Source organism: Grammomys surdaster, unplaced genomic scaffold (assembly GCF_004785775.1).
Source record: "Grammomys surdaster isolate TR1022 unplaced genomic scaffold, NIH_TR_1.0 142, whole genome shotgun sequence".
NCBI classification, from domain to species: domain Eukaryota; kingdom Metazoa; phylum Chordata; class Mammalia; order Rodentia; family Muridae; genus Grammomys; species Grammomys surdaster.
Genome location: NW_021604600.1, coordinates 602,366 through 626,239, shown reverse-complemented (window position 1 = coordinate 626,239; position 23,874 = coordinate 602,366). Strand labels below are relative to the sequence as shown.

Genomic DNA, 23,874 nt, shown 5'->3' with positions numbered 1-23,874 from the left:
GACTAGGCTTATAAGCTCTGGCTTCACCATCATTTCCTCGTGAGAGAGCTGGCCCTACTCATGTATTATCTATGAATGCCTTCCAGAGGTCTAGATGTTGGATGCTGGCAGACTACTGTGATTCTCTCTGGGAAGTACCCAGAATGTCTTCAAAGCTCCATAATAAAACAAGGCCCAGGTCCATGCTTTGTGGAGAGAACAGGGAGAATGCTGCTGTGTGTAGCTCAGAGCTATAAGAACACTGGCATGATGTAGGAAGGTTTGCTGTTGCAAAGGCTCATGGAGAAATGTGAGCTCTTTAGTGATTTCCTAGAACTTGGCTAAGGATGGCAAGAGTGATGGGCTGGCTTCTCTTTACACAAAGTACCCTTTTTTTTTTTGGTTGTTGTTCTAATTTTATATTATTGTTGGCTTACACAGAATTAGGTATCATTATGGAAAAGTGTCCATTCTTGAACCCTGGTAACTCTGTGAATCTCACCAATACCTCTTGAGGGTGTTCATAACATTTGGCATCCCTCGTCCTATGTGTTCCATCTCATCCTTGCAGAGAACAGAGGGAGAGCATAGGTCCTTACCACGTATCCAGAGAACATGCCTATAGGCCAGATGGGCTTCACCCTGATAGCCATGTCTCCTTCCTTGCCAGGGGGCAGGACATTGCCCAGCTCATCTATGATCTGAAGGAAGAGGAAGATTGGATAGATGACCCATAGAAGAGGAGTTAGCACAAACTGGTGTGACATTAGAGTTGGTCTAGTATAGACCATTTTGTTCTTAACAGGTACCAAAAGTCAAGGGAAGCCAAGAGGCTTAAGCTTGGATTCCTTGTCCACCTGCCAGGTTTTGTGCCAATAAAGCTTCTCAGTATGCTGGACCAGAGGAACCTGGCAGGTGCTTCTGGCTCTAAGAGTTCAGGAGAAACATGTGCCTCCCGTTATCTTTGTGAACCTCCTCACTTGTAGACTTAGAGACTGAAAAGCAAACATTGTTCTGCTACCTGGACCACTGGCCTTCAGCTATGAGACATTACGCTTGGACACTGACTTCTGTAAAACAGAAGCACTTATGGTGAACAAAGCTGGATACTAAAAGGCATTTCTGTTCAGTTGTCATAATTAAGACATTACCATAGTAAATGACAAATCATCACACATAAGTTGTCATTCCTCTGATAAACAGAAATCCACATGTAACCACAGACATATAAATACCAGTTCTTAGAATTCAGTCCAAATCAATAAAAAGAGAAAAAACTCATTACAATACAATCACTACAATCTAATAAAAACAGAGCATCATCCATTGACAAACAACACAGAGAGTGGTGAAGCTACACTGTCTTATCATAAGTCAATGGGACCATGCTGCAATTGGTACCTGGTGACGTAGAAGGAAGGGTGCCTAATTGTTAAATTTTAACCCTAAGTCACAAAACGCTGTGCCAAGTCACTTCTATTTTTTTTTCAAGATCACATTTAATTTTATAATTATCCAGGCAATTTGTTAGATAAGCAAAATGGCTCCTATTTTTCTCCCTCCCTCCTTCTTTCCCTCCCTTTCTTTGTCTTCTCTTCTTTTTCAAAAAATGAAAATATTACATTCATTCATTCATTCATTTATTCATTCATCTTATATGTGTGTGTGTGCTTGTAGGTTGAAGTTTGTTCTCTGTCTACCATGTGAGTCTCAGGGAACTAAACACTCATGCATCAAGCCATCATGCTGCCCTCTCAAGTTTAAAATATTATTTTAATATATCAGTATTATTTTTTAAGTTTAAATTTGTTATTTTGAGAATTTCATACACTAAATTTTATTTATGTTGTTTCCACCCCTTTCCCCAACTCCTTATCTGTTCCTCTTCATTCCTCTCAAATCATGAGCTTTTCTTCTTTAACTACTGTTACATACATACATACATACATACATACATACATACAACACACACACACACACACACACACACCATACTGAATCCATTTACTGTCACTCAAATATGCTTGTGCTTAGGGTTGAGTATGGGGGATTAGATAACCAATTGAGAGGTTTGTCCCTGGAGAAAACTGCTAACTCTTGTAGCCACTGATTGCTTCTACTTCTTCACATAGGTGTGGAGCCTTGGAAAATCTCCCCCATTCATGTTGAATGAGGTCATTATGAAGACGTTCTCTTGGCGACTGTATTGTTAAGATTTCACGGGTATAGCTCCTCAATCACTTCTAGAAGATACTACCTCAGAGGGTGAACCCAGGCACCCTGGCTTTTACGATTTTCCTGACTCTTCTTCCATGATGTTTCCCCAGCCTTAGGTGTGTAGGTTTCACTAAAGATGTATCAATTGGGATTGGTTACCCCATGGCCAGTTGTCCTCTGCATTTCAATAACCTGTGTATATCTATAGTGGTCTCTATCTATTGCAGAGGGAGGAGAAGGTTATCTTGGGCTTATCTGTGTATATAATGGTAAGTATTTAGAATACAGATAGAAATTATATTGGTTTAGGAAAATGGCAGAAGTAGGTTCTCTAGGATCCATGTCCTCTCATATAAACCAGTCATGGGTTTATAGTACCAGGCATGAGTTTTTTCCTATTGAGCAGGCTGCAAGTCCAATTACATATCTATTGGTTATCTCTAAGATAAAACTGCCATTACTGGGGGCTGGAGAGATGGCTCAGCGGTTAAGAGCACTGACTGCTCTTCCAGAGGTCCTGAGTTCAAGTCCCAGCAACCACATGGTGGCTCACAACCATCCGTAATGAGATTGGATGCCCTCTTCTGGTGTGTCTGAAGACAGCGACAGTATATTCATAAATAAAATAAATAAATCAATCAATCTTTAAAAAAAAAACTGCCATTACTGAACCACGGGGGACATCTTCCTGGGACAGTACTTGCTTTTAGGTTTTACAGCTGAGTATGACTATTGATTGCTTTTCTCCCTGGTCAGCTTGCATAGTACCTTCCAATACCATGAGAGCTAGGGCTCAGGAAGGAGATTTTTCAGGTCAGTTTCAGGTTAATTTGTTTTCAAAGTCTGCCCAAAATATATAGTGTCTTCACCAAATGGTTTTATCTTCAGGTCTTTGGAGTCAACCAAGGGCAATGGCAATAGCCTATATTGTTTTGGTAGTCTCTTGGAGCACCAGCCACAACCAACAACTCCAAGGGAGATTTCCTATACTTGGCATTCAAATTTTGGGTTTCATTAGTCTATGGCTCTTAGGGGGAGTAGTAATATCCATGTATTATTACTTAATTTAAACTATATATGTACACAAATGTGCACACACACATTATATTTATTTTAAAATAAAGTTATAAAACGATGTATTTTATTTTGGCTTTTTCAAACATCCCTAGTGTTATTTGTCTCTTTCCTTACTCCCTCTCTCTGTATTACCCTTCACTCTCCACCCCATTCTCTTCAATTAAAGTCTTCCCATTTTTCTCTTTCCCTCTTCATATAACCCATATCTTATTCTCTCTCTCTCTCTCTCTCTCTCTCTCTCTCTCTCTCTCTCTCTCCTTTTCTTCCCACTATCTCTTTCTACCTTCCTGGTTTCTGTGATTCCTCCATGGTATATATTCAAGCCTAAATGTTTGGAGCTAGGATCCTGAAGTCAGAGAGAGCACATAGCATTTGGTTTTTTTTTTTGGGGGGGGAGGGTGTCTGTGTTACAACATTCAGTATAATATTTTCTATCCATTCATCTGCAAAGTTCATGATTTCATTTTTCTTCATGGATGAATGGCATTCCATAATCGATATTAGTTTTCATTATCCATTCATCAGTTGAAAGGTATTTAGGTTGTTTCCATTTTCGGGCTGTTGTGAACAGAGCAGGAGTAAATGTGGCTGAGCACATATCTGTGGAATGGGAGGAGTGGGATAGTTGGGACATTACAATTGAACTATTTTTATTTTTATGTGAATTCTTCATGTTGATTTCCACAGTGAATCACCATTTCGTAACCCCACTAACAATAAGTGAGGGTCTCCCTTTTCTCCTGTTCTTGACAGCATTTGCTTTAGTTCTTTTCTTGGTCTTGGCCATTCTGACTAGGGCAAGATGACATCCCACAGTAGCTTTAGTTTTGCATTTCCCTAATTGCTAAAGATAATGAATAACTTTAATGTTTCTTAACATTTTTACTTTTTCTTTGGAGAACTCTGTACATATCCACAGCCTGTTTTTGAATTGGGTCATTTGTGTTCTTGATTTTTCATTTTTTGAGTTCTTTTTTATATTCTGAGTACTATTCCTTGGTCATGTGTACAGCAGGCAGTCTCTGCCACTCTGTAAGCATCCTTGTCTCTTGGCTGATTATTTCTTTTATCCTATAGAAGACTTTTGGTTTTATGAGGTCCTGTATGTCAGTTGCTGGCCATAATTACTAAGCAAATGAAGTCTTACCTAGAAAGCTCTTTCTTGTGTTGGTATCTCATAGGCTACTGCCAATGTCTCCTCCTAGTGGTTTCAGAATTTTAAGTTTCATGCTTGGTTTTTTTCATCCATTTGATTCTTTTTTCTTTTTTTTCTGTTTTATTTATTTATTTATTTATTTATTTATTTATTTATTTAAGCTGGATTTCAACAACAACAGAAACACCAGAAAGCCTACACACTCATGGAAATTGAATAACTCTCTACTCAGTGATCTTTGGGTCAGAGAAGCAATAAAAAAGAATTTAAAGACTTTCTAGAATTCAATGAAAATGAAGGCATAGCATACCCAAATTTATGGGACACAATGAAAGTAGTACTAAGAGGAAAGTTCATAGCACCAAGTCCCTTCATAAAGAAATTAGAAAGTTCTCACACCAGCAACTTAAAAGTATACCTAAATGCTCTAGAAAAAAAAAAGACGCAAGCACACCAAAGATAAGTAGATAGCAGGAAATAATCAAAATCAGGCTGAAACCAGTCAGTTAGAAACAAAGAAAACAATACAAAGAATCAGCGAAATCAAGAGCTATTTTTTTAAAAATAAAATCAACCAAAATAATCAAAAGACAGAGAGACAGTATCCAAATAAACAAAATCAAAAATGAAAAGGTAGGCATAACAACAGACATTGAGGAAATTCCAAGAGTCATTAGGTCTTACTTCAGAAGTCTGTATTCTATAATATTGACAAATCTCAATGAAATAGATGATTTTCTAGACAGAACAGATACCGCTTACCAAAGTTAAATCAAGATCAGGTAAACTGTTTAAACAGCCCTATAACCCCTCATTCCCTGACTAGCTTGTAACTTATTTAACTCATTTGATAATTAACTATTCTGTCTAGCATGTGGCTAGTTACCTCTCTTTCAGTCCTGGCCTGATTCTTCCTTAGTGTCTCCTCAGCATCTCCCTGCTGGTCTGTCTCCCATCTTGTCTCTCTTTATCTCTTACTATTTCCTAGAATCCTCTCTCTTCCTGCCAGTGCTCCAACTCCTACTTCCTGCCTCAGCTGTTGGCCATCAGCTTTTTGTTATTGACAAGTGATACTTATAAGAGATTCTTTCTACAGGGGAGGGTGGACATCCTTGTCTCTTTCCTGATTTTAATCTAATTTCTTCCAACTTTTCTTCATTTAGTGTGTTTTGGCCGTGGGTTTCTCATATGTTTATTATATTGAGTTTTGTTCCTCCAGTCTTGTTCTCTACAGAACTTTTACCATGAAGTTGGGTTGGATTTTGTCAAAGACTTTTTATGCATTATTGAGATAATCATGTGATCTTTGCCTTTAAGTCAAGTTCTTTGATTTATTATATTTATCATTTTAGGTATTTTGAACAATGTCTGAGTGTCTAAAATAAAAACAACTTGATCATTGTGGATGATCTTTCTTAAATGAATTTTTGCCCTTATGTTCATCGGTCATGTCAATCTGTAGCTTTATTTATTTTGCTGTAGTGCATTTACTTGGTTTGAGTGTTACAGTTACTATGGTTTCACAAGTATGTGAAAGTGCTCTTTCTGTTTGTATTTTTAAAAGTTTCGGCTACAGTTTTTGTTTGAAAGACTGGTGGAATTCTAGCTAGATCTGGTTTTGTTTGCTTGTTTTTGTTTTAAGTTGGAAAGTGGGGATCTCAGCACTCACCTAGCTAGGCTAGAATAACTGATACTAGTTCAACTCAATGAAAACATGTTAAATAAATACAATTTCACACATTAATGCCCGCCCCATCACCCTTAGCAAACCTGTACATCATAATGGGGAAAAGCTGTTCCCAGGTAGCCTGGTTTGACTTTCATCGTCCTAGAAACTCTGCAGGTAAGTCCCTGTGGAGAGACACAGAACAGCAAGCCTCAGGAATAATCACAAAGTCAGGGAAGGAAAGGTTCATAAGCAGGTCTCACCCTTGCCCTCAATTGCTCACATCCCTGTCTTCTCCATTCCCATACCCTGGCTCCCTCCTTTTTCCTGGAACTCTAACTCTAATGATACCACCAAACATTTTGTTCAGAAGACAGTCTGATTACTCACCAGGGGAGAGAAATAAACAACTACTCTCCACAAATCCAACTAGATAGGCAGAATGAGTTAGAGTGACAAAAATCAGCAGTAACATATCACACATTTCAAAACTGGAGAAGAAGCAATGTTCCCAACACAGAGGAATGATGAATGCTTGAATAAGTGGATATGCTAAATACTCTAAGTGATCATGACATGTAGCACACAGATATTATACTGTAGGGGTAGGGTACAGCTAGGTGGTAGAATAATTGCCTATCATGTGCAGGCCCCTGTTGGTTGACAGAGGAGAGGCAGAGGCAGAGGCAGAGGCAGAGGCAGAGGCAGAGGCAGAGGCAGAGGCAGAGGCAGAGGCAGAGGCAGAGGCAGAGGCAGAGGCAGAGGCAGAGGCAGAGGCAGAGGCAGAGGCAGAGGCAGAGGCAGAGGCAGAAGAGGAGGAGAAGGAAGAGAAGAAGAAGGAGGAGGAGGAGGAGGAGGGGGAGGAGGGAGGAGGAAGAAGAAATATGGAAGAAGAAAGAGGGAAGATGAAGAAGAGGAAGGGAAAGGAGAATGAAGAGGATGAGGTGTCAAAACAAGAAGAATCAGGGAAGTGAGGAGGAGGGGAAGGAGGAAAAATTTTATGTTCAGTTCTTATGTGTCATGTAATTGTTTAAAAACATGAACTTACCCATCTACAATCTGAGAGACCTACACTCATAGTAGGGACAGTTTGCTTGAATTCTAAAATGAACCCTGCCCTCAGAGAGGCTGTGATACAGAGAAGCCCCCTCTGCACATGTCCTTGTCTGGATGGACAGCAACCCTTGCTGGGCGTGCTCTCTGCGCATTGTGGTCCTCACTTGTGTTTGTAAGCTCTTCCTGACTGCTTCATATCACAGTGTGACAGTGCTACCTTCAGTCTCCTGGGGGAACACTACCAAGGGGGGCATTAGACAGAGAAAGAAGGTAGGTGAGAGGGTAGAGTGGAGGATAGAAAAATAAGAGATGCCCCAAAAAGGAGCAGGTCAGGTTGGGGGACAGAATCTCCAGGTTATTCTGATGAGTAGTACAGATGGTGCAGATATATGTTGGGCGCATGCTGCCCATGAACTCCAAGATGTATCAACAGGGATGGTAGGATTTTGATGCCTTGTCCCTCTCCCTTGCCTCTGTCTGAGCAGCCTAACATATACAAGGGTGTCAGTTTTCTGCTAATGTGTGGTTCCATCACAGAAGACTTCCATAATCATTTTGTCTGAATGAACAGCTGCTGTGTTTTGGTTGCCATGGTGATGGTGGTGAAGATGGAGCCCCTAAGGAACCATTAGGTCAGTAAGAAGAATTAAGGCTTTTCTGATGGGACTGAGTGGTGGCTCCAATATTAGACTTCCCAGCCTTCAAAGCTATGAACCAAAATATCTACTTTTCTTTATAAATCAGCTAGCCTTGGGTATTAGGTTAACAGATCAGACTATGCATGCTGATATTTTCTACTTTGTGAGTCCTTCTTTTTCCCATCCATTATCCTCACAGTTTCACCTCCTATCTCTAGATAGGTGAGAAAGAAGGATAGAGGAGAAAGAGAGAGAGAGAGAGAGAGAGAGAGAGAGAGAGAGAGAGAGAGAGAGAGAGAAAGACACAGAGACACAGAGACACAGAGACACAGAGAAAGAGATCTGAATCTAATTTCTTTTTTCTTTTCTTATAGTGGGTCTTTGCTACTTTGTGGGTTCTTTTTCCCACCTTTATCCCTATCCCTCTGGTTTCAATCTTATCACTAAATAGGAGAAAAAGAAGAGAGGAGGGTGGAAAAAGATATAGAGATCTCTAAATTCAATTTATTTATTCATTGAGCATGACTAACAAACCACAAACATCTCCCCCCAACACACACCTAATGACCACCAACCACCAACCCCACCTATTGGTTCCCTTGCATTTATGTACTCTCTGAAAAATTCCCAGAGTTCCAAATATTACACAACTACAGAAACTATCTGCAACTGGCAAAATCATGCCTCTACTGGAACATGAGACAAATCATAGTCAGCTGCTGTGAAACAGCCCCATATCTCCACACCCAGGATGAAAATGAAACCATATTCCTATAATATTTCTATGTCTTCTAAGGAAACCAAAATTCCAGAATTCTTACTACAGTAAGCCTCTAGCTCTTGACTACTCTTTGCCTTTTTACATAACCCCTTTCATCACCCACCATGGCATCTATTGCTTGATTTTCTGTCTTCCTCCTCTGCTAGAATGCAATCCCCATGAGATCAAGAACATGATAATTTTGTTCCCATTGTAGAGGCTCGATAAATATTTTTCAACTAAAAGAGTGATACACTACTTCACAATAACCCGGGTATCAAATAGAATCTGAAGTCCAGCAGGTGTGCTAAGTCTATGGTTCCCTGGGGAGCAGATACCGTTTCTGTCTGGCCATAGATTTCTCGGATTTCCAGTCCTGTCTTGGCTTTCCAGTTCTCCAGAGTCTCTGGGAGAAGGGTCTCTCCTCCACTGTAGCAGCTATGCAGATGTGGGAACTTGTAACTAAAGAAGAGAATTTATTTATCTTTAGCTTCATTGGAACTGAAGTCTACCCAGGCTTGGGGCTGAGTTCTGGGTGCTCTGATGGTGTTCCTGGTTTTATATAGGCTAAATATGTTCAGCTTAATAGGTAGAGGGGTGGGTCTAGAGGCTTGTACCAATCCCCTCAGGTCCATCACCTGGAAAGATCCTCTTGTAGCAACATCCGGTAAATGAGGGGAGCACCCAACAGGCTGTTGATGGGGTAGCTGGAAAGTACCTGTGAAGAGAAAGCCCTCAGAGACATTGCTCATTAGACAAGATGCCAAACTCAACATGTCAGTCATGACTTCTTGAGTTTTAGTGATCCTGACTGAAATCCCTTGTCTGTTGTGTTTGTTTTAGACTTAACAAGTCTCATAAATCTCACACACCCCCAAGACACATCAGAGGAATGAACCCAGATATAAAAAGGTCCAAGATGCATTTGCAAACCTTTTGTCAAAGCCTGGCTGGTTCTTCCCACTCAGTTTAAGACTCATCCTCATAATCCCCTACTCTGACCCACCAAAGTCTCAGCCATCAGGGGAAATAGACCAGATATTGCACTAAATGAATTATGTGATCTTCGTGTAGTGATTTAACCTTCTGGAACTAGGTTTATTATAGGCTATTTCCACGAAAACCACTGTGAAAGACAATTCTTGAAAGGCATGGAACAGAAAGCTTCCTTAAGCAATTCCCACAATGATCTCATGCAGTATGTACTGTGATCCTGTTTATGGACCCGAGCCCTGCAGGGTTAAGCAGATTGTAAGCAACTGGAGAAGTCAGTATTTGCCAAGCATTATGCAATGTTGTCTCCCTCACCATACTTGTTTTGTGCAGAACTGAACAGTGATCTAAGCAAATGTCTAGAAAAAAAATAAAGAACATGTAAGTATCATACAATCATGTCCTGTATGTGTAACTGACAACTCTAGCTCTGTTGTATTATATTTTTGCAATAAGAAAGAAAGTGCATTTATTGTTTGTTAGTATGTGGTAGTAAGCAGCTACATCATGTAGATTTTCTTAATGGCTATCTCAGACTATATAGGAAAAGGAATCCTCTCTCTCTCTCTCTTTAGAATTCCTCTCATGTAAATTCCCCAAACTGGACAAAAGGCAAACACCCATCTGTAATATGATGGGAAAGAAATGATGATTCATTTCTAGATATATTCTTAGAATGGAACACTACACAGAAATTAAAAATAAACTTCATATACATGAAAAAATATAGATTAACCTCACAAAGAAATTGGCTGAGGGAAAGAAATCAGACACAGGAGATAATATACCCTACATCTAAGTTGACAAAAAAAGAGAAAAGGTGGAATTTAAGCTGGTAGAAGTTAAAAGAATTACTAACTCTTGAGGTGAAGACATGGCCAGGGGAGGCATGGGCACCTTCTGCAGCTATAGAAACATTTGAGGTTTGAATCTGGTGATGGTTACATGTGTGTCTGATATAAACCCTATACACTGGATGGAGCAATAGGAGCTATAAGAAAAGAATGAGACTCTCTGTTCTTCTCTCCTCCCCCTTTCCCCTCCTCTCCCCTCTCCTCCCTCCTTCCCCACCTCTCCTCCTAAGGAAACAGCAAGAAGGTGATGCCTACAAGCCAGCATGAAGTTCCTTGTTAAGCAGGCAACTCCTCTTGCACCTTGATCATCTTCCATCTCAACCTTCAGAAACATGGGAAGCATCTGCTCTGTGGCTATGTGAGCCTCTTAGTCTGAGGTGTTTCTGTGCAGTAGCCTAAGCTGAGAGAGGCAGTGTCTGGCCCATGTAAATGATTTTCCAACTGTACATTAGAATTGTGGCCTTCCACACATTTTAACCATTGTTTTGTGTTATGTCACAAATAAATAAGGAAATATGAAACACACACACATGAATAGACACACGCATGCATGTGTATAGACACACACATGTGCACACACACAAACACACACACACAGACATACATATGTGTGAGGAAGATGATATTACCTATCATCTTGTTTTCTGAGATCTGACATCAAGGGAAGTGCTTCTTTCTTGGGAGAACCACCAACTAGTCCCGTCTCCTGAATGCAAGTCATTCATCAATGTATGCATCCATCTCTCTCCCTAGACCATGAGCTTTGTTAGATGGGTGCAAGCTTCTGTCTTGCTTCCTGCTGTCCACTGCTCATCCATGTGGCTGGGATTTGGCAGAAGTTTTATGAACTAAAACTAACTGCAATAACCTGGTGTGTGTGAATGTGGAATTTACTCTGACCAACCAATGCAAATGGTCCTCTCTTACCTTTAGAACAGTTTGTGCATCAAACTTTGGCAAAAGGTGGACAAATATACATGCTCCCAATACCCAAGGTTCCAGAAACGCGCCTAAAATGTTCAGTATCCAACCCGTGTCTGCGATGGTCCATACTATTTCAGAAGTACTCAGGCCTGTCCAGCTGCTGAAAACACAGAACGTAGGCACACAGAGATGAGTGTATATCAACAGTAGAGTGTTTGAGGGGCTGTGTGGGGGGAAGGGTTAGATGTGGGAATGCAGTGTGTGAAAGTGTAGGAGTGCTCTACAAACTGTTACTCTAGAAGATACAACTTAGCAGATAATTGGGTTTTACTCTCACCTTCTTTCCAATACTAGGACACTGATTGACAAACAGAATCACCCAGAATAAAAGCTTACTAACAAAAGACATCAAAGGAAACATTTGTGTGTGTGTATGTGTGTGTGTTGATGTATGCGTGTGTGTACATGTCAGAGGTTCTTATCTATCATTCTCCACCTTACTCTTTGAGACAGGGTCTCTCACTAAACTTGGAGCTCACTGATTGGCTGGCTTGGCTGTCTAATGAGCTCTGGGGAGCTCTTACTGGCCATGTTCTTCTAGTGCTGGGGTTACAGATATGCATCACCATATGTAGCTTTTCTGTGGGTGCTAGAGATCTGAGTCCAGGTTCTCACACTTGTACAAGCACTTTGCTCAGTGAGCCCAGGTCCTCAGCTTCCAGGTCAACATATGACAGTCTTGCCAACTTCAAGTTTGTTGAGTAGGCCTTTGGTTCTCTTTGCTCCAAGTACCATGAACTGCCTGAAAACAGCTACAGTACTGGAAAAACTGTTTCCTTTCTTTCTCCAGGGCAGAATAAGAGGCACCAACCCCTTGTCAAAGCAAAGATGTAGGAAAGACAGGAAGAACACACAATCATACATACACAGACACAGACACACACACACACACACATACTGAAGATGGTTGACTTCTTTAGGAAATTAAGCATATTGGAACCTACATGGAATGGTGGTACTCCAAAGTAGTATCTTAGTTTTAAAAGCAATTTATTACATGTCCTTAAAATTGTATTTTATTTCAGTTAATCTATTAAATTATTTATTTTATGTGCACGTGTGTGTTCATGAGGAGGGCACACACTCCTGTGTTTACGTATGTGTCTGTTTGTTGAGGTCAGAGATGAACATCAGATATGGTTCTCAGATCCTACCTTAATTTTTGAGATACTATTTCTCACTGTCTGCCTTGGAGTTTACAAATTAGGCTAAGCTTACCAGCCTGGGAGTCTCAGGAGGCCACCAATCACCACCTCCAGGATTTAGCATTATAAATGTGGGCAACCAAACTCTTTTTTAAAAATGTGTATTCTGGGGACCATAGTCCTATTGCTTGTGTGATAAGGGCTTATGAAGCTAGACTCTCCCTGCTGACTAATTTAGTTTTCTGATGCAGTTGACTCACAGGTAGGACATTTATGCTTTTAAAAAAAAGGTTTTTTTTAACGTTAAGATATTTCCTGTTCTAATAATAAAATTCCCATTGCAGGAAGGAGTTATAGGAAAAGAACACAAAGACGTGCAGCAAATTAGCTCATGAAGATCTTGGCACTGTACTTTCTGACTCAACAGTCATAGTGACCTAGTAATGAAATCAATGCTGTCGTGAGCCCTATGTTCTAGAAACTCCAATAACACAGTTCATCTCCTTTCTCTAACAATACTTTTCACATGAATGAGTTTGCAAAGTAATTTGTTGATGGAAAAAAGAAGATGTCCTCCTGGAATCTGGGTACCATTAAAGCAAATTGCCAGAGAACCCTAAAGACAAGGTAGAGAGCATCTTGGAAGAGGACTTTTGTACCCCATTGCTATCCATTCATCCTATTAGTGTGGCTTGACACAAGGAAGTGGTATTGAGATCTTGTGTTGTCTAAAACAGAGATGTCACACCGAAGAGTCCCCAGTATGTGAAGTCTTGCCTTTTTAGCCTTCCTTCTTGGTTGTTTTTCTAGAAGTCTCCAGGGAAGATCAGACCTGATTTGAACAATTGCTATGAATCTATTGAAGGAAAAGGCTCAGCTTACCCAGCATCCATCTTGGCCTTGATGCCCAGGCTGCAATGGGAGTGTTCGGCCATCTTGGGAGGGCCACTGGTTCCACTAGTGAAGTAGATGGCAGCTGATTCTTGGCTTCCTGTCTCCACACACTGATGAATGGTGGATGCATCCCTACAGGAACCAGAAAGTCAATGTCTCATATCCAGCCTGGATACTGATGATACTGGATACTGTGACTCATCACCTTTTAGTAGCCTTTAAGCTGACAAGGGCAAGTCAGATGACCTATCTCTGAAGAGAAGCTCTTGAGTGGTAAAATTCATGGATCCCTGGGTGAGTCAGACGTAGCACTTTGTTAACTATGTGAGTTTGTACAAGTTACTTAACTTCTGTGAGTCTCACTTTCAGTATCTGTGAAATGGGGTCAAGATAACCTGTCTCAGAGTTAAACCAGAAAGGAAACTATAACAAAGAAAGCAAGGGCATAAGAAGCAGGAGCTTAATGTCAATTCAATTGTTATTGGACCCCAGAATGATACCAGGGGCACAGAAAGTGGGCAGTTAGTTTTCCAAGTGTTTTTTTAAAAAACCTATTTATTTGTATTTTATGTGCATGAGTATTTTGCCTACATTTATGTATATGCACAACATGTCTTTGTTTACTGTGGAGGCCAGAAGAGGGCATTGGATTGCCTAGAACTGGAGTTATAGACAGTTGTTAATCTGCCATATAGATGTTGGGAATTAAACCCAGGTCCTTGGGAAGAGCAGAGCTAGTCTCTCCAGTACCCCACATGATTTCTTGACACCCACTTTTATTCTCTGCTGAACCTGCAAGTTTTTTTAGGCAATCTTTCTTTTGAATTTGAATCTTTAAAAGCTGGTGTTTTATTGTTTATTTTATGAAAATTATTTCAAAGATCATGACAGTAGAAAGGGAGAAAACCCTTTATGTTCTCCTTAAATGTATTCTAGGGCATATGTCTCTAATGGACTGATTTAAGCCATGTGGCAAGAATCCCATTTATCCAGCCAGTCTTGGTATGAAATTATGGAAGGACCACTAGTCTGGAAACTGTCTCTTAGGGATACAGAATGTGAGAAGAGCCTGAAGTTAGTGCACGAGGCATCTCTGAGAGGTTGTCTTGTATACTGTTGGACTCACCTCACATTTGATCTATGGTTGTAGATCTATAGTTCTAGATGCCTTTCAACCCCATTCAGTATGTAGTATGTGTATGTATATCTGTGTATTTGTATGTGCCTGTGTAGTGTGCTTATGTAATATGCATTTTATGTATCTCTGCCATGTGTCTGTCTATTCGTATGTATGTATGCATGTATGTATGTATATGTGCCTCTACAGTGTGTTTGTGTGTGTGGTGTATTCGTGTATGTGCTAAGCACATACCTGCATGTGAACACTCAAAAGCCACAGGTGTCTCCCGCTACTGCATTCTGCAATATTGCCTTGAGACAGAGTCTCTCAATGAACTGGAATCTAAGTTTTAGGCAAGGCCAGGCTGGCCTGTGAACTTTTGGGGTTTGCCTGTCTTTACCTCCCAGTGCTAGAGTTACAGGCATGTACAGCCATGTTGGCTTTTTAGATGGATGCTGGAGATTTGAATTAGGTCTCATGCTCGTACAAGTTCTCTTATCCACTGAGCCATATCCTTAGGCCCTTAGTCTCCCTGGAATTTGTTTTTAAATGCTACTGTGGCATGGGACTCTGGACCTGCAAGTGTAAAAGCCTAGAAGTGTGAGGTAATAATGTCCCTTAAAACCATAAACATATGAATGTCAGTCCTTTGTTAGAAAATCCCTGGGGGCATTCTATGTGCTTTTTGGGAGGTGTCTGAATGCCTGGCTCCGCCCACCTTTGGATACAGTCCACACTAAACACTTGCATTTGCTTTTCTTTCTTCACTATCTCACTCCGCTTAGACTTACACTGTTAATAACTGTACAATTTCTTGGTTGGATTTCTAGTTTGGATGAAAACCTGGCTAAGGCAAGAGATACTCACTTTAGCAGTGCCTTGAAGTTTAGCCATCCTTCTCGATTTTTTTCAGACACCAGCAACTTGAGTTTCAGAAAAGAACAGTCAGGGGCCACAGCATCCACTTCCTGGGCCACTTCGTCCCCAGCCACAATGGCCCTGGCCTTGGATGACTGCAGCCTGTAGAGTATGTCTGAGGATTTCATCTGGATGGTTCCAGGCATGAAAACAAGGCCTGAAGAAACCAAATAATTTAAAGAGAGCTAGGAAGGGGTTTGTCTTCTTCCCCAGAGAAGGGCTGTGCACAGCCACAGGGGTGGGGGTGGGGGGACAACAGGAAGGGCAGGTGGGAGGACCAATGGAGAATAAGGACAGCACATTCTATGGGGGTTTCTTTGGGGAGAGCAGGCTGCAGTTCTCTGCCCTCCATATCCTTCACAAGGAAGAGTGCCCAGCCTGTGTGGGCAGTTACTAACCAGTCCGCATGCAACCCAGCGTCACCAGCCACCACTCAGGGACTCGGGGAAGCACTACTGCCACACGGTCCCCACGCTGCAGGCCACAGGCCCCTGAGAGAACATTGGCTGTCTGTTTACTGATTTCACTCAGTTCTCTGAAGCTCCACTTTATTTCTTCCCCACTGCCATTCATCCACCACAGGGCTGGACCTGGAGATCTCTTGCCAGCCTGAAGAAAAAGAAGGCCTGATGATCAGAAGACTTATGGGAACATGGGAGGTAGGACACATGTTGGAATAATCTTCTTGCACATTGTGTAAAGGTTGTCTTTGTATTATTCAAATGTTGATTTCTGTACCAGCAGAGTGCTGAGTACTGTCTAGACTTTGGTATTGTTATTTTTATGAAGCATCACCTGTTTTCGTGTTTTGTAAAACATCTTCCCCATCACTTGATTGGTTTAATAAAGAGCTGATGGCCTACAGTAGGGCAGGAGAGGAAAGATGGAACATCCAGGCAGAGTTAGGAACTCTGGAAAATGATCAGGTGTGAGCACACATGAGGAGGTAAGGGGAGGTTCTCCAGGTGGATACAAAGATGGAAGGACACCCAGGACTGTGTGAGGGAGATTTAATGGGCCATGTGGCAACTGCTGACAAGTATAGATGGTTAACTAAGTCATACAAGCTAGTGGGAACAAGCCTAAGCTATAAGGCCTAATCTTTCATTAATAATAAAAGCTCTCCATGTCATTATTGGGAGCTATCAGTTTAAGATGGTATTAGCACAGCAAACAAAACAAATTGTAAGTCTAGGGGTAGGTTTGTCAATCCGAGGACACCCCCACACAATTAAAAAGTATTGAAAACCCTCAAATTATTTTTTAAATGGGGGTTTGGCCTATTGATACTATATTAAAACAGAGACTTTTAATATGCAAGTTTAAAAATACAACAGCTAAAACACATAATATATTGCTGTGATCGATAATGTGATTGGCAGCTGGATTAGCTTGAGGATGCCTAAGAGATGAGTAAAGTGTACCTCTCAGGTATGTATGTGCGATTACATGCTTGTCATGTAAACTGTAGGACCTGAGTTCCAGTCCCTAGAACACATTTCCAAAAAGCAGGTAGTGATGACACACTCTTGTAATTCATGCACTGAGGAGGTAGAGACAGGCAGATCCCTGTGGTTTGCTTTTGGTCAGTCTAGTGTACTCAATGAGCTTCTGGTCAGTGAGAGACCCTATCTCAATACCCAAAGTGATGGAGCTGTGGAAAGAAAGGCACATGAGGCTGACCTCTGGCATCCAGTTATACTCACACATTATAAACACAGATACATGTGTGAATATTAGTGCATGCAGTACGTGCATGCACACAGAGACAAAGAGACTCAGTCCATTCCTCTGGATTGAAACAGACCCTTGTAGGTCAGGAGAGGCTCAGGAGCTCATGAAACTAACAAACAATGAAGCCCAAGTTTACAAGATGCATAGGCAGATGAATCTTCAAGGAGCCAGTTCAGGCTGTTATAGTTAAGTAGCAAATAGCTAGTTGCATAAGGAGTACCAATGATACATACTGAGGAGGGCTTCTCAGTGACACGTGTCCCTTTAGGTTGCTCATGCTCCTGTAACTCCTTACCCACACCCTAGTAACTAACCCTAAAGGCTTATTGTTTCACCAATCTTGACTTAGATCGGATCAGTTGTTTGGCCTGTCATCACACTGGATGGGATGATCAGCAAGTCTTCCAGGAAGAATCATACAACAACCTTGAACCTGTGTTCCAACTTCAACAGAGAGGATGATGCAATCGCCGTGCTAAGGTTGTGTCCCAGAGCCAGGACCTCAACAACATCATTGTCACAGCTCCCTTTGGGCATTCCTGTTTGGGTCTCTTGCTAGTTAAGTCCACCCTTTCTCCTGCCTTAGCCCGGATGAGCCAGTTCAGTCCCTTGAATTGTATTTCTGGTGAAGGCAGTGGTGAGCTGATAGGAAATGAAACTCATAGATGGACACGAAACTTGGAGCTTTCTACATCTCTTCCCCAACCCCTACCCCATCTCTTGGGCTGAAGCCCTTTTCTACTTTGTTGAGTGGGCATCTTACTCACACACCTCAATGGCTGGGACATGTGGCCTAGTTTTCTGAGAAGACTGGCTAAGCCTTGAGTTGTTGATTTCTTTCTGTGATCATGTTAATCAGAAACACCTTGATGTATCTTGTAGCTTGTGCATTCAGAGGATTCTGTCAGTATCCCTTGGCTGTGTTGACTCTGAGTGTGTGTAAGGTGAGACAGAGTCATGGCAGTGGGAGTGTGTGACAGAGGTTACCCACTCTGTGACAGATAGGAAGCAAAAGAGAGAAGCAGAGACCACAGATAAAGCAGAACTTCAGGGTTATGCCTTCAGTAACCTGTTTCCTCTAGTACCACTATATAAAGCCTCTACCACCTCCCAAACCAACATCACTAGCTAGAGACCAAATATTTAAACTAAGCCTATGGGGTTACTACTGTAACAGGGCCTCAAATCTTAGCACAACTGATTCCATGATGAAAGTACCATTCTGGCTGTAAAATTCAGCATGTAGACAGAAACATTTGCCAAAACTAAAACAAAAACATAGTCTGTCAAAGTCCATATCATTCTGGGAAAGTCTCAAAATGTCCTAAACTTGCTTTTTAGCTTCTGTAGTTCTCTGTTTTGGCTAACTGTCCTTATTAACTGAAGTATGTCAACCTAGAGCATGTTTTTTGTGCTTAAAAACTCACTCTGAGAATGACTCAGGGATACACTGGGATCCTGAACACCCAGTGTAGCGGTGGCTGGCTAATAAAGTCTTTCTATTATCTTAGACCCATGTCTGAGCAGTCTTCTCTGGTGAATACCTCAATGTTTCTGAAAACCTCAGAGAAATTCCAGAGACCATATCTTGAGACACCGGGGTCTCAGAGCCTCTTAGAAGAAGAAAGAGTGCCACTGTTAGGAGACTCATAGGGGATGTGCAACTTGAGATGTTCCAGGTCCCCCCAGGACTCCCTTTGATCATTTGTTGCTTATTGATTCAGATGGGCCTGACACCTCCACCACAATGAGAAACAAACTGGAAAGTCACCTGGTCAATCACCTCTAGAGGTAAGTTTGGTTAAGGAGCCTTCTGTTTGGCTGCTGATCCAGTGTCCTCTCTCTCTCTCTCTCTCTCTCTCTCTCTCTCTCTCTCTCTCTCTCTCTGTCTTTCTCTCTCTCCCCTATGTTTGTGTCTGTGTATCTATGTGTCTTTCTATGTGAGTATCTCTGTGTGGACACACTTCTGTTTGTCTTTCTCTATGTGTTTGTCTTTTCTCTATGTGTTGGTCTTTCTGTCATTTCTGTTTCTATGCATTGACCAGTAGCTATCCCTAATGTGAGAACCCAGTGGCTTAAGAACTATGCCCCATCCTTTTGGGGACCTGAATCCTCTTGCTTCTGCAAGAAGTCACTAGAGAAACCCCAAAAGACCCTCCATCTATTACACTCCAGAAACAGATGTTCTTGCATGTTTTGTTGCTGGACTCCTGCTCTTGGTTAGCGTTAATCCCTGTGTGGAGGTGGGAAGGAGCTGGGTGTCTCATCCAGGGCCTCCTGCCATCTAAGAAAAAAGCACACAAGGAGGGAAAAGAGTCCCTTAGGCGAGCAGTCCCTCTGCTCTGTGCCTGCTCTAAGCAGCCCCAGAGAAGGGGAAAAATTCCCCTGGGCTGAGCTGGAAGGAAAAAAGAAAGTTCTACTCCTTTTCCAGTTATGATTTATGTCTCCTTTTTAAGCAGTGGTCTGTAAAACCCTTTATTCTCTGAAAAAAGTAAAAATGATTAAATAAATAAATAAACGCCCCCTGGGCTGGGCAAGGAGATCACTACTAGACAGCACAGCCTGGATAAGACAAATTTTTCCTTCTGTCTAACTAACACTGACCAAACAAACTTTAAACAACTTTTGATGGGTCCTTTTTAAAAGAATTAAAGATAGCTACTAAAAAGATTTCCTCTGTCACTAACTTGTCCCCAGATGTTAAAAAAAAAGATTAAAAAATTAAAAAATTCCAGTTGTTGGAAATACCTTAAAGGGTGTTTAACAACAGAAAGCTGAATGGGACAAGGTCTTTTACATAACTGAAAGCCATTGTCCCATTCCCTCATGATGAAACACAGTGAGACTTATGGATACCCAGCAAAGTTTGAGTGTTTCACTCTCACATAGGGGATTAAAGAAATCAATACCTCAGGATTGGCTCAACATCAAGCTCCTATAATTGTTCAACTACACAGTTCAGCTATGACTTTCCAAATTAAACAATACTCTATGACCCTGAACACATAAGGGAAAGTTGCAGTTTTGTTGCCTAGCTTAAAGAGACAGACATCTTGGTGCCCAGCCAGTCACCTGGACTGTACCTCTCCTGCCTGTGAAGAAACCTGGGACCTTTGATTCTCATGAGTCTGGTTCTTCTAGAGAATTAGGTGTACACATTCTTTGACCTGAAATATATATTCTCCAGCCTCTCAATGGCAAAAGTGAGTTGATCCATCTTTGCGTTTACGTGGACAGGCCCAGTGGGAGGTTACAGTGGGCAACTTACCTGGACCAGTTGCCCCAGGAATTAAAGATACCAAATGCAGATTTCCTGGCATTCTGTCAGAAGTTTCCTGGGAAGATAGATTACAAAAGGGCCACCAAGGGACAGCTGCCAGAGTTGTAGACCTTGAGCTACAGAATGTCAGCTAAGAAAGTTCAACTTTGTATATCAGAGACTACCTATCTTTGCTACCAGCTGAAGGAAGGCAAAAGGAGCCTGTCTCAGAGTAGTATTGCTGCCATCCTTTAAATCCCAACTCCAAAGTCTAAGAGACAGGTTCAAGGGTTCCTAGGTACATCTGGATATTGCTGCCTCTGGGTACCAGAGTTTGTGGAAATAATAAGACCTCTCTACACCAGGATGGAGTAGGACATTAAGACTCTAATCTGGACTGAGACTAAACAAAAGACATTTGAGGCTTTAAAACAGCTCTGACAATTGCTTCAGCCCTAAAGGGGTTTTAACAAAAACTTTGGGACCATGAAATGCCTTTTGTGGTTGGACCCTGGGGCCACAGAATGGCCCAACCGTTTAAGAGCTATGGCAGTTACTGCTAGTTTAATAAAATAAAGCAAACAAGTTAACACTGGCTCAGGATTTTATCCTTACAACACCTATGACACAATTAAGGCCCTCCTGAGGAAGTCCAGAATGCTGCCTGTTTGATGACTGTGTGACCCAATACCAGGTCTCACTCCTGGCACACACTCGAGTCCAGTTTGAGAAATCCAGCACCATCAAGTCATCGATTGCCTGATGACACTGGTGTTCATCCATGATTATCAGGAGGTGAAAGATGAAAGCAGGTATGCAGGAGCTACAGTAGTTACTTTAACTGAAATGATATGGGCACATGCCAAGTACCTTAGCTAAGAGCAGAATTGATTGCTATGACTCAGGCTTTCAGATAGGGAAAGAAAAGGTGACCACAGTATACACAGACTGTCAGTGTTTTGCTTTTACTACCAGTCATGTCCACAGTATGATCTAGAGAAAAACAAAAGAGTCTCTTATTACTAAAAAGGGGAACATTAAAAAATCTTGGTCCTCCCAACTCTCAGGCTGTTGTCTTGGCTGCCTGACAAATAGCCCTAAGACCACTGGGACCTATGAATATTCTGATATCATATTATAGCCAAGTGCTACCTGAGACTCCATGGTAAAAAAAGAAATGGACAGCTTAATCCCACAGGTTGATGGAGGACACCAGAAGGGAAGATCATTCTCCCAGAAACAGCTGGAGGACTGTGGTAACTGACTTACGTTACTCATCTGGGGTCTACAAAACTTTCTGAGTTTCCCAGACTAAGGTATGTTATACAAAGATGGACAACCTAGTGCAGGATATCCCAGCTAGATTTCAGATTTATGCTCAAGTGAATCCAAAACACATAACCCTTACCCAGGAAGGGGTCTGAATGAGAGACCAACATCCTGGTGAGCTCTGGAAAAACTGACTTCAAGATGCAGCCTTCTAGGGATGATAAAAATACTTCTTAATTTTTGATAACTATTTTGTTTCCCCTTCTGAGTGAGATTCACACATCCTCTCTTGGGCCTTCCTTATTACCCAGTTTTTTTGGATCTATGGATTGTAGCATGGTTGTCCTGCACTTTATGGCTAATGTCCACTTATAAGTGAGTACATACAATATTTGTCTTTTTGGGTCTGGGTTACTTCACTCAGGATGATATTCTCAAGTTCCATCTGCAAATTTCATAATGTCTTTGTTTTTAATAACTGAATAGTATTCCATTGTGTATATGTACCACATTTTCTGTATCCATTCTTCAGTTGAGGGACATCTGGGTTGTTTCTAGTCTGGCTATTATGAATAAAGCTGCTATGGATATAGTTAGGCAGGTATCGCTGGAGCATAGTGGAACATCTTTTGTGTATATGCCAAGTCATCAGAGGTTTATGGAAAGAGGGAACTAGGTGGGATAGGGAGTGAAGAGGGTTATAGGAATAGCAATCAGATGTAGGGGGAGGGGATGGGAGAGGGCTGAGAATTAGAACAGAAATCATTGTGGTGGCATCTCTGGGACTAGCTGGAAAGTGAGAGTTTATGGGATGACCCTAGCTGAGATTCCTACTAGTGGGGAATATAAAGATTGACGTGGCCACCTTCTGTAGTCAGGCAGGACTTCCAGTGGAAAGAGGGGGACATCAATCCACCCACAAATCCTTCAACTCAAAATTAGTCCTGCCTACAAGATGTACAAGGATAAAATGGAGTAGAGACTGAGGGGACAGATGACCAATGACTGGCCCAACATGAGACCCATCTCATTAGAGAGAACTAACCCTCGACACTATCTTTTTATTTTTATTTTTTATTTTTATTTATTTATTTTTATTGGATATTTTATTTACATTTCATATGTTATCCCCTTACCCCATCCCCCACCCACCCGGGAACCCCCCATCCCCTTACCCCTCCTCCTTCTTCTCCGTGGATGTAACCCCCACCTACCCCCCCACTCCCACTTCCCCACCCTCAAAATTCCCACCCCCTGGGGCGTCCAGCCTTCATGAGGTCATGGATCTCTTCTTCCACCTGTGCCCGGCAGGGCCCTCCCCTCTTACATATTCAGCTGAAGCCCTGGATCCCTCCATAAGTGCTTCCAGGCTGGTGGTTAGGACCCTGGGAGCTGTGGTTGGTTGGTATTGTTGCTCTCCTCATGGTGCCACAAACCCTTTCAGCTCCTTCAGTCCTCACTCTAACTCCTCCATTGAGAACCTCATGATCAGTTCAATGGCTAGTTGTGAGCATCTGCCTCTGAATATGTCAGACTCTTGAAGGCCTCTGAGGAGACATCCATATCAGGCCCTTATCGGCATGCACTTCCTGACTTCGACATCAGCATCTACCTTTGGTGACTGCACATGGGATGGATACTCAGGTGGAAAGGTCTTCAAATGGCCCCTCCTTCAGTTTCTGTCCCTCACTTTGTCTCCATATTTGCTCCCTTGAGTATTTTGTTGCTCCTTCTAAGAAGAACTGAATCACCCCCACTTGGTCTTCCTTTTTTATGAGCTTCATGTGGCCTGTGAGTTGCCTCTTGGGCATTTCAAGGTTCTGGGCTAATATCCAATAATCAGTGAGTGAATACCATGTGTGTTCTTTTGTGATTGGCTTACTTCACTCAGGATGATAATTTCTAGTTCCATCCATTTACCTAGGAACCTCTCGAATTGTCAATAGGACAAAACGACAACCAACAAATTGGGAAAAGATCTTTACCAATCCTACATCTGATAGAGGGCTAATATCCAATATATACAAAGAACTCAAGAAATTAGACTCCAGACAACCAAATAACCCTATTAAAAAATGGGGTATAGAGCTTAACAAAGAATTTTCAATGGAAGAAACTCGAATGGCCGAGAAGCACCTAAAGAAATGTTCAGTGT

The 23,874-nt window shown here is 41.7% G+C and overlaps 1 protein-coding gene across 3 annotated transcripts in view; it reads right to left on the bottom strand.

The window, feature by feature from the left end:
* Acsm2b (acyl-CoA synthetase medium chain family member 2B) overlaps positions 1-23,874 on the bottom strand; it is a 32,297-nt gene that overhangs the window by 5,560 nt on the left and 2,863 nt on the right. For all 3 annotated transcript variants that reach the window (XM_028764156.1, XM_028764158.1, XM_028764157.1), the window contains exons 3-10: positions 15,856-16,066; positions 15,407-15,614; positions 13,408-13,551; positions 11,324-11,480; positions 9,188-9,267; positions 8,888-9,011; positions 6,200-6,280; positions 579-680 (exon numbers count right to left, since the gene is read on the bottom strand). In XM_028764156.1, the coding sequence (XP_028619989.1) occupies positions 579-680; positions 6,200-6,280; positions 8,888-9,011; positions 9,188-9,267; positions 11,324-11,480; positions 13,408-13,551; positions 15,407-15,614; positions 15,856-16,066 (1,107 nt within the window). The remainder of the gene's footprint in view (positions 1-578; positions 681-6,199; positions 6,281-8,887; positions 9,012-9,187; positions 9,268-11,323; positions 11,481-13,407; positions 13,552-15,406; positions 15,615-15,855; positions 16,067-23,874) is intronic.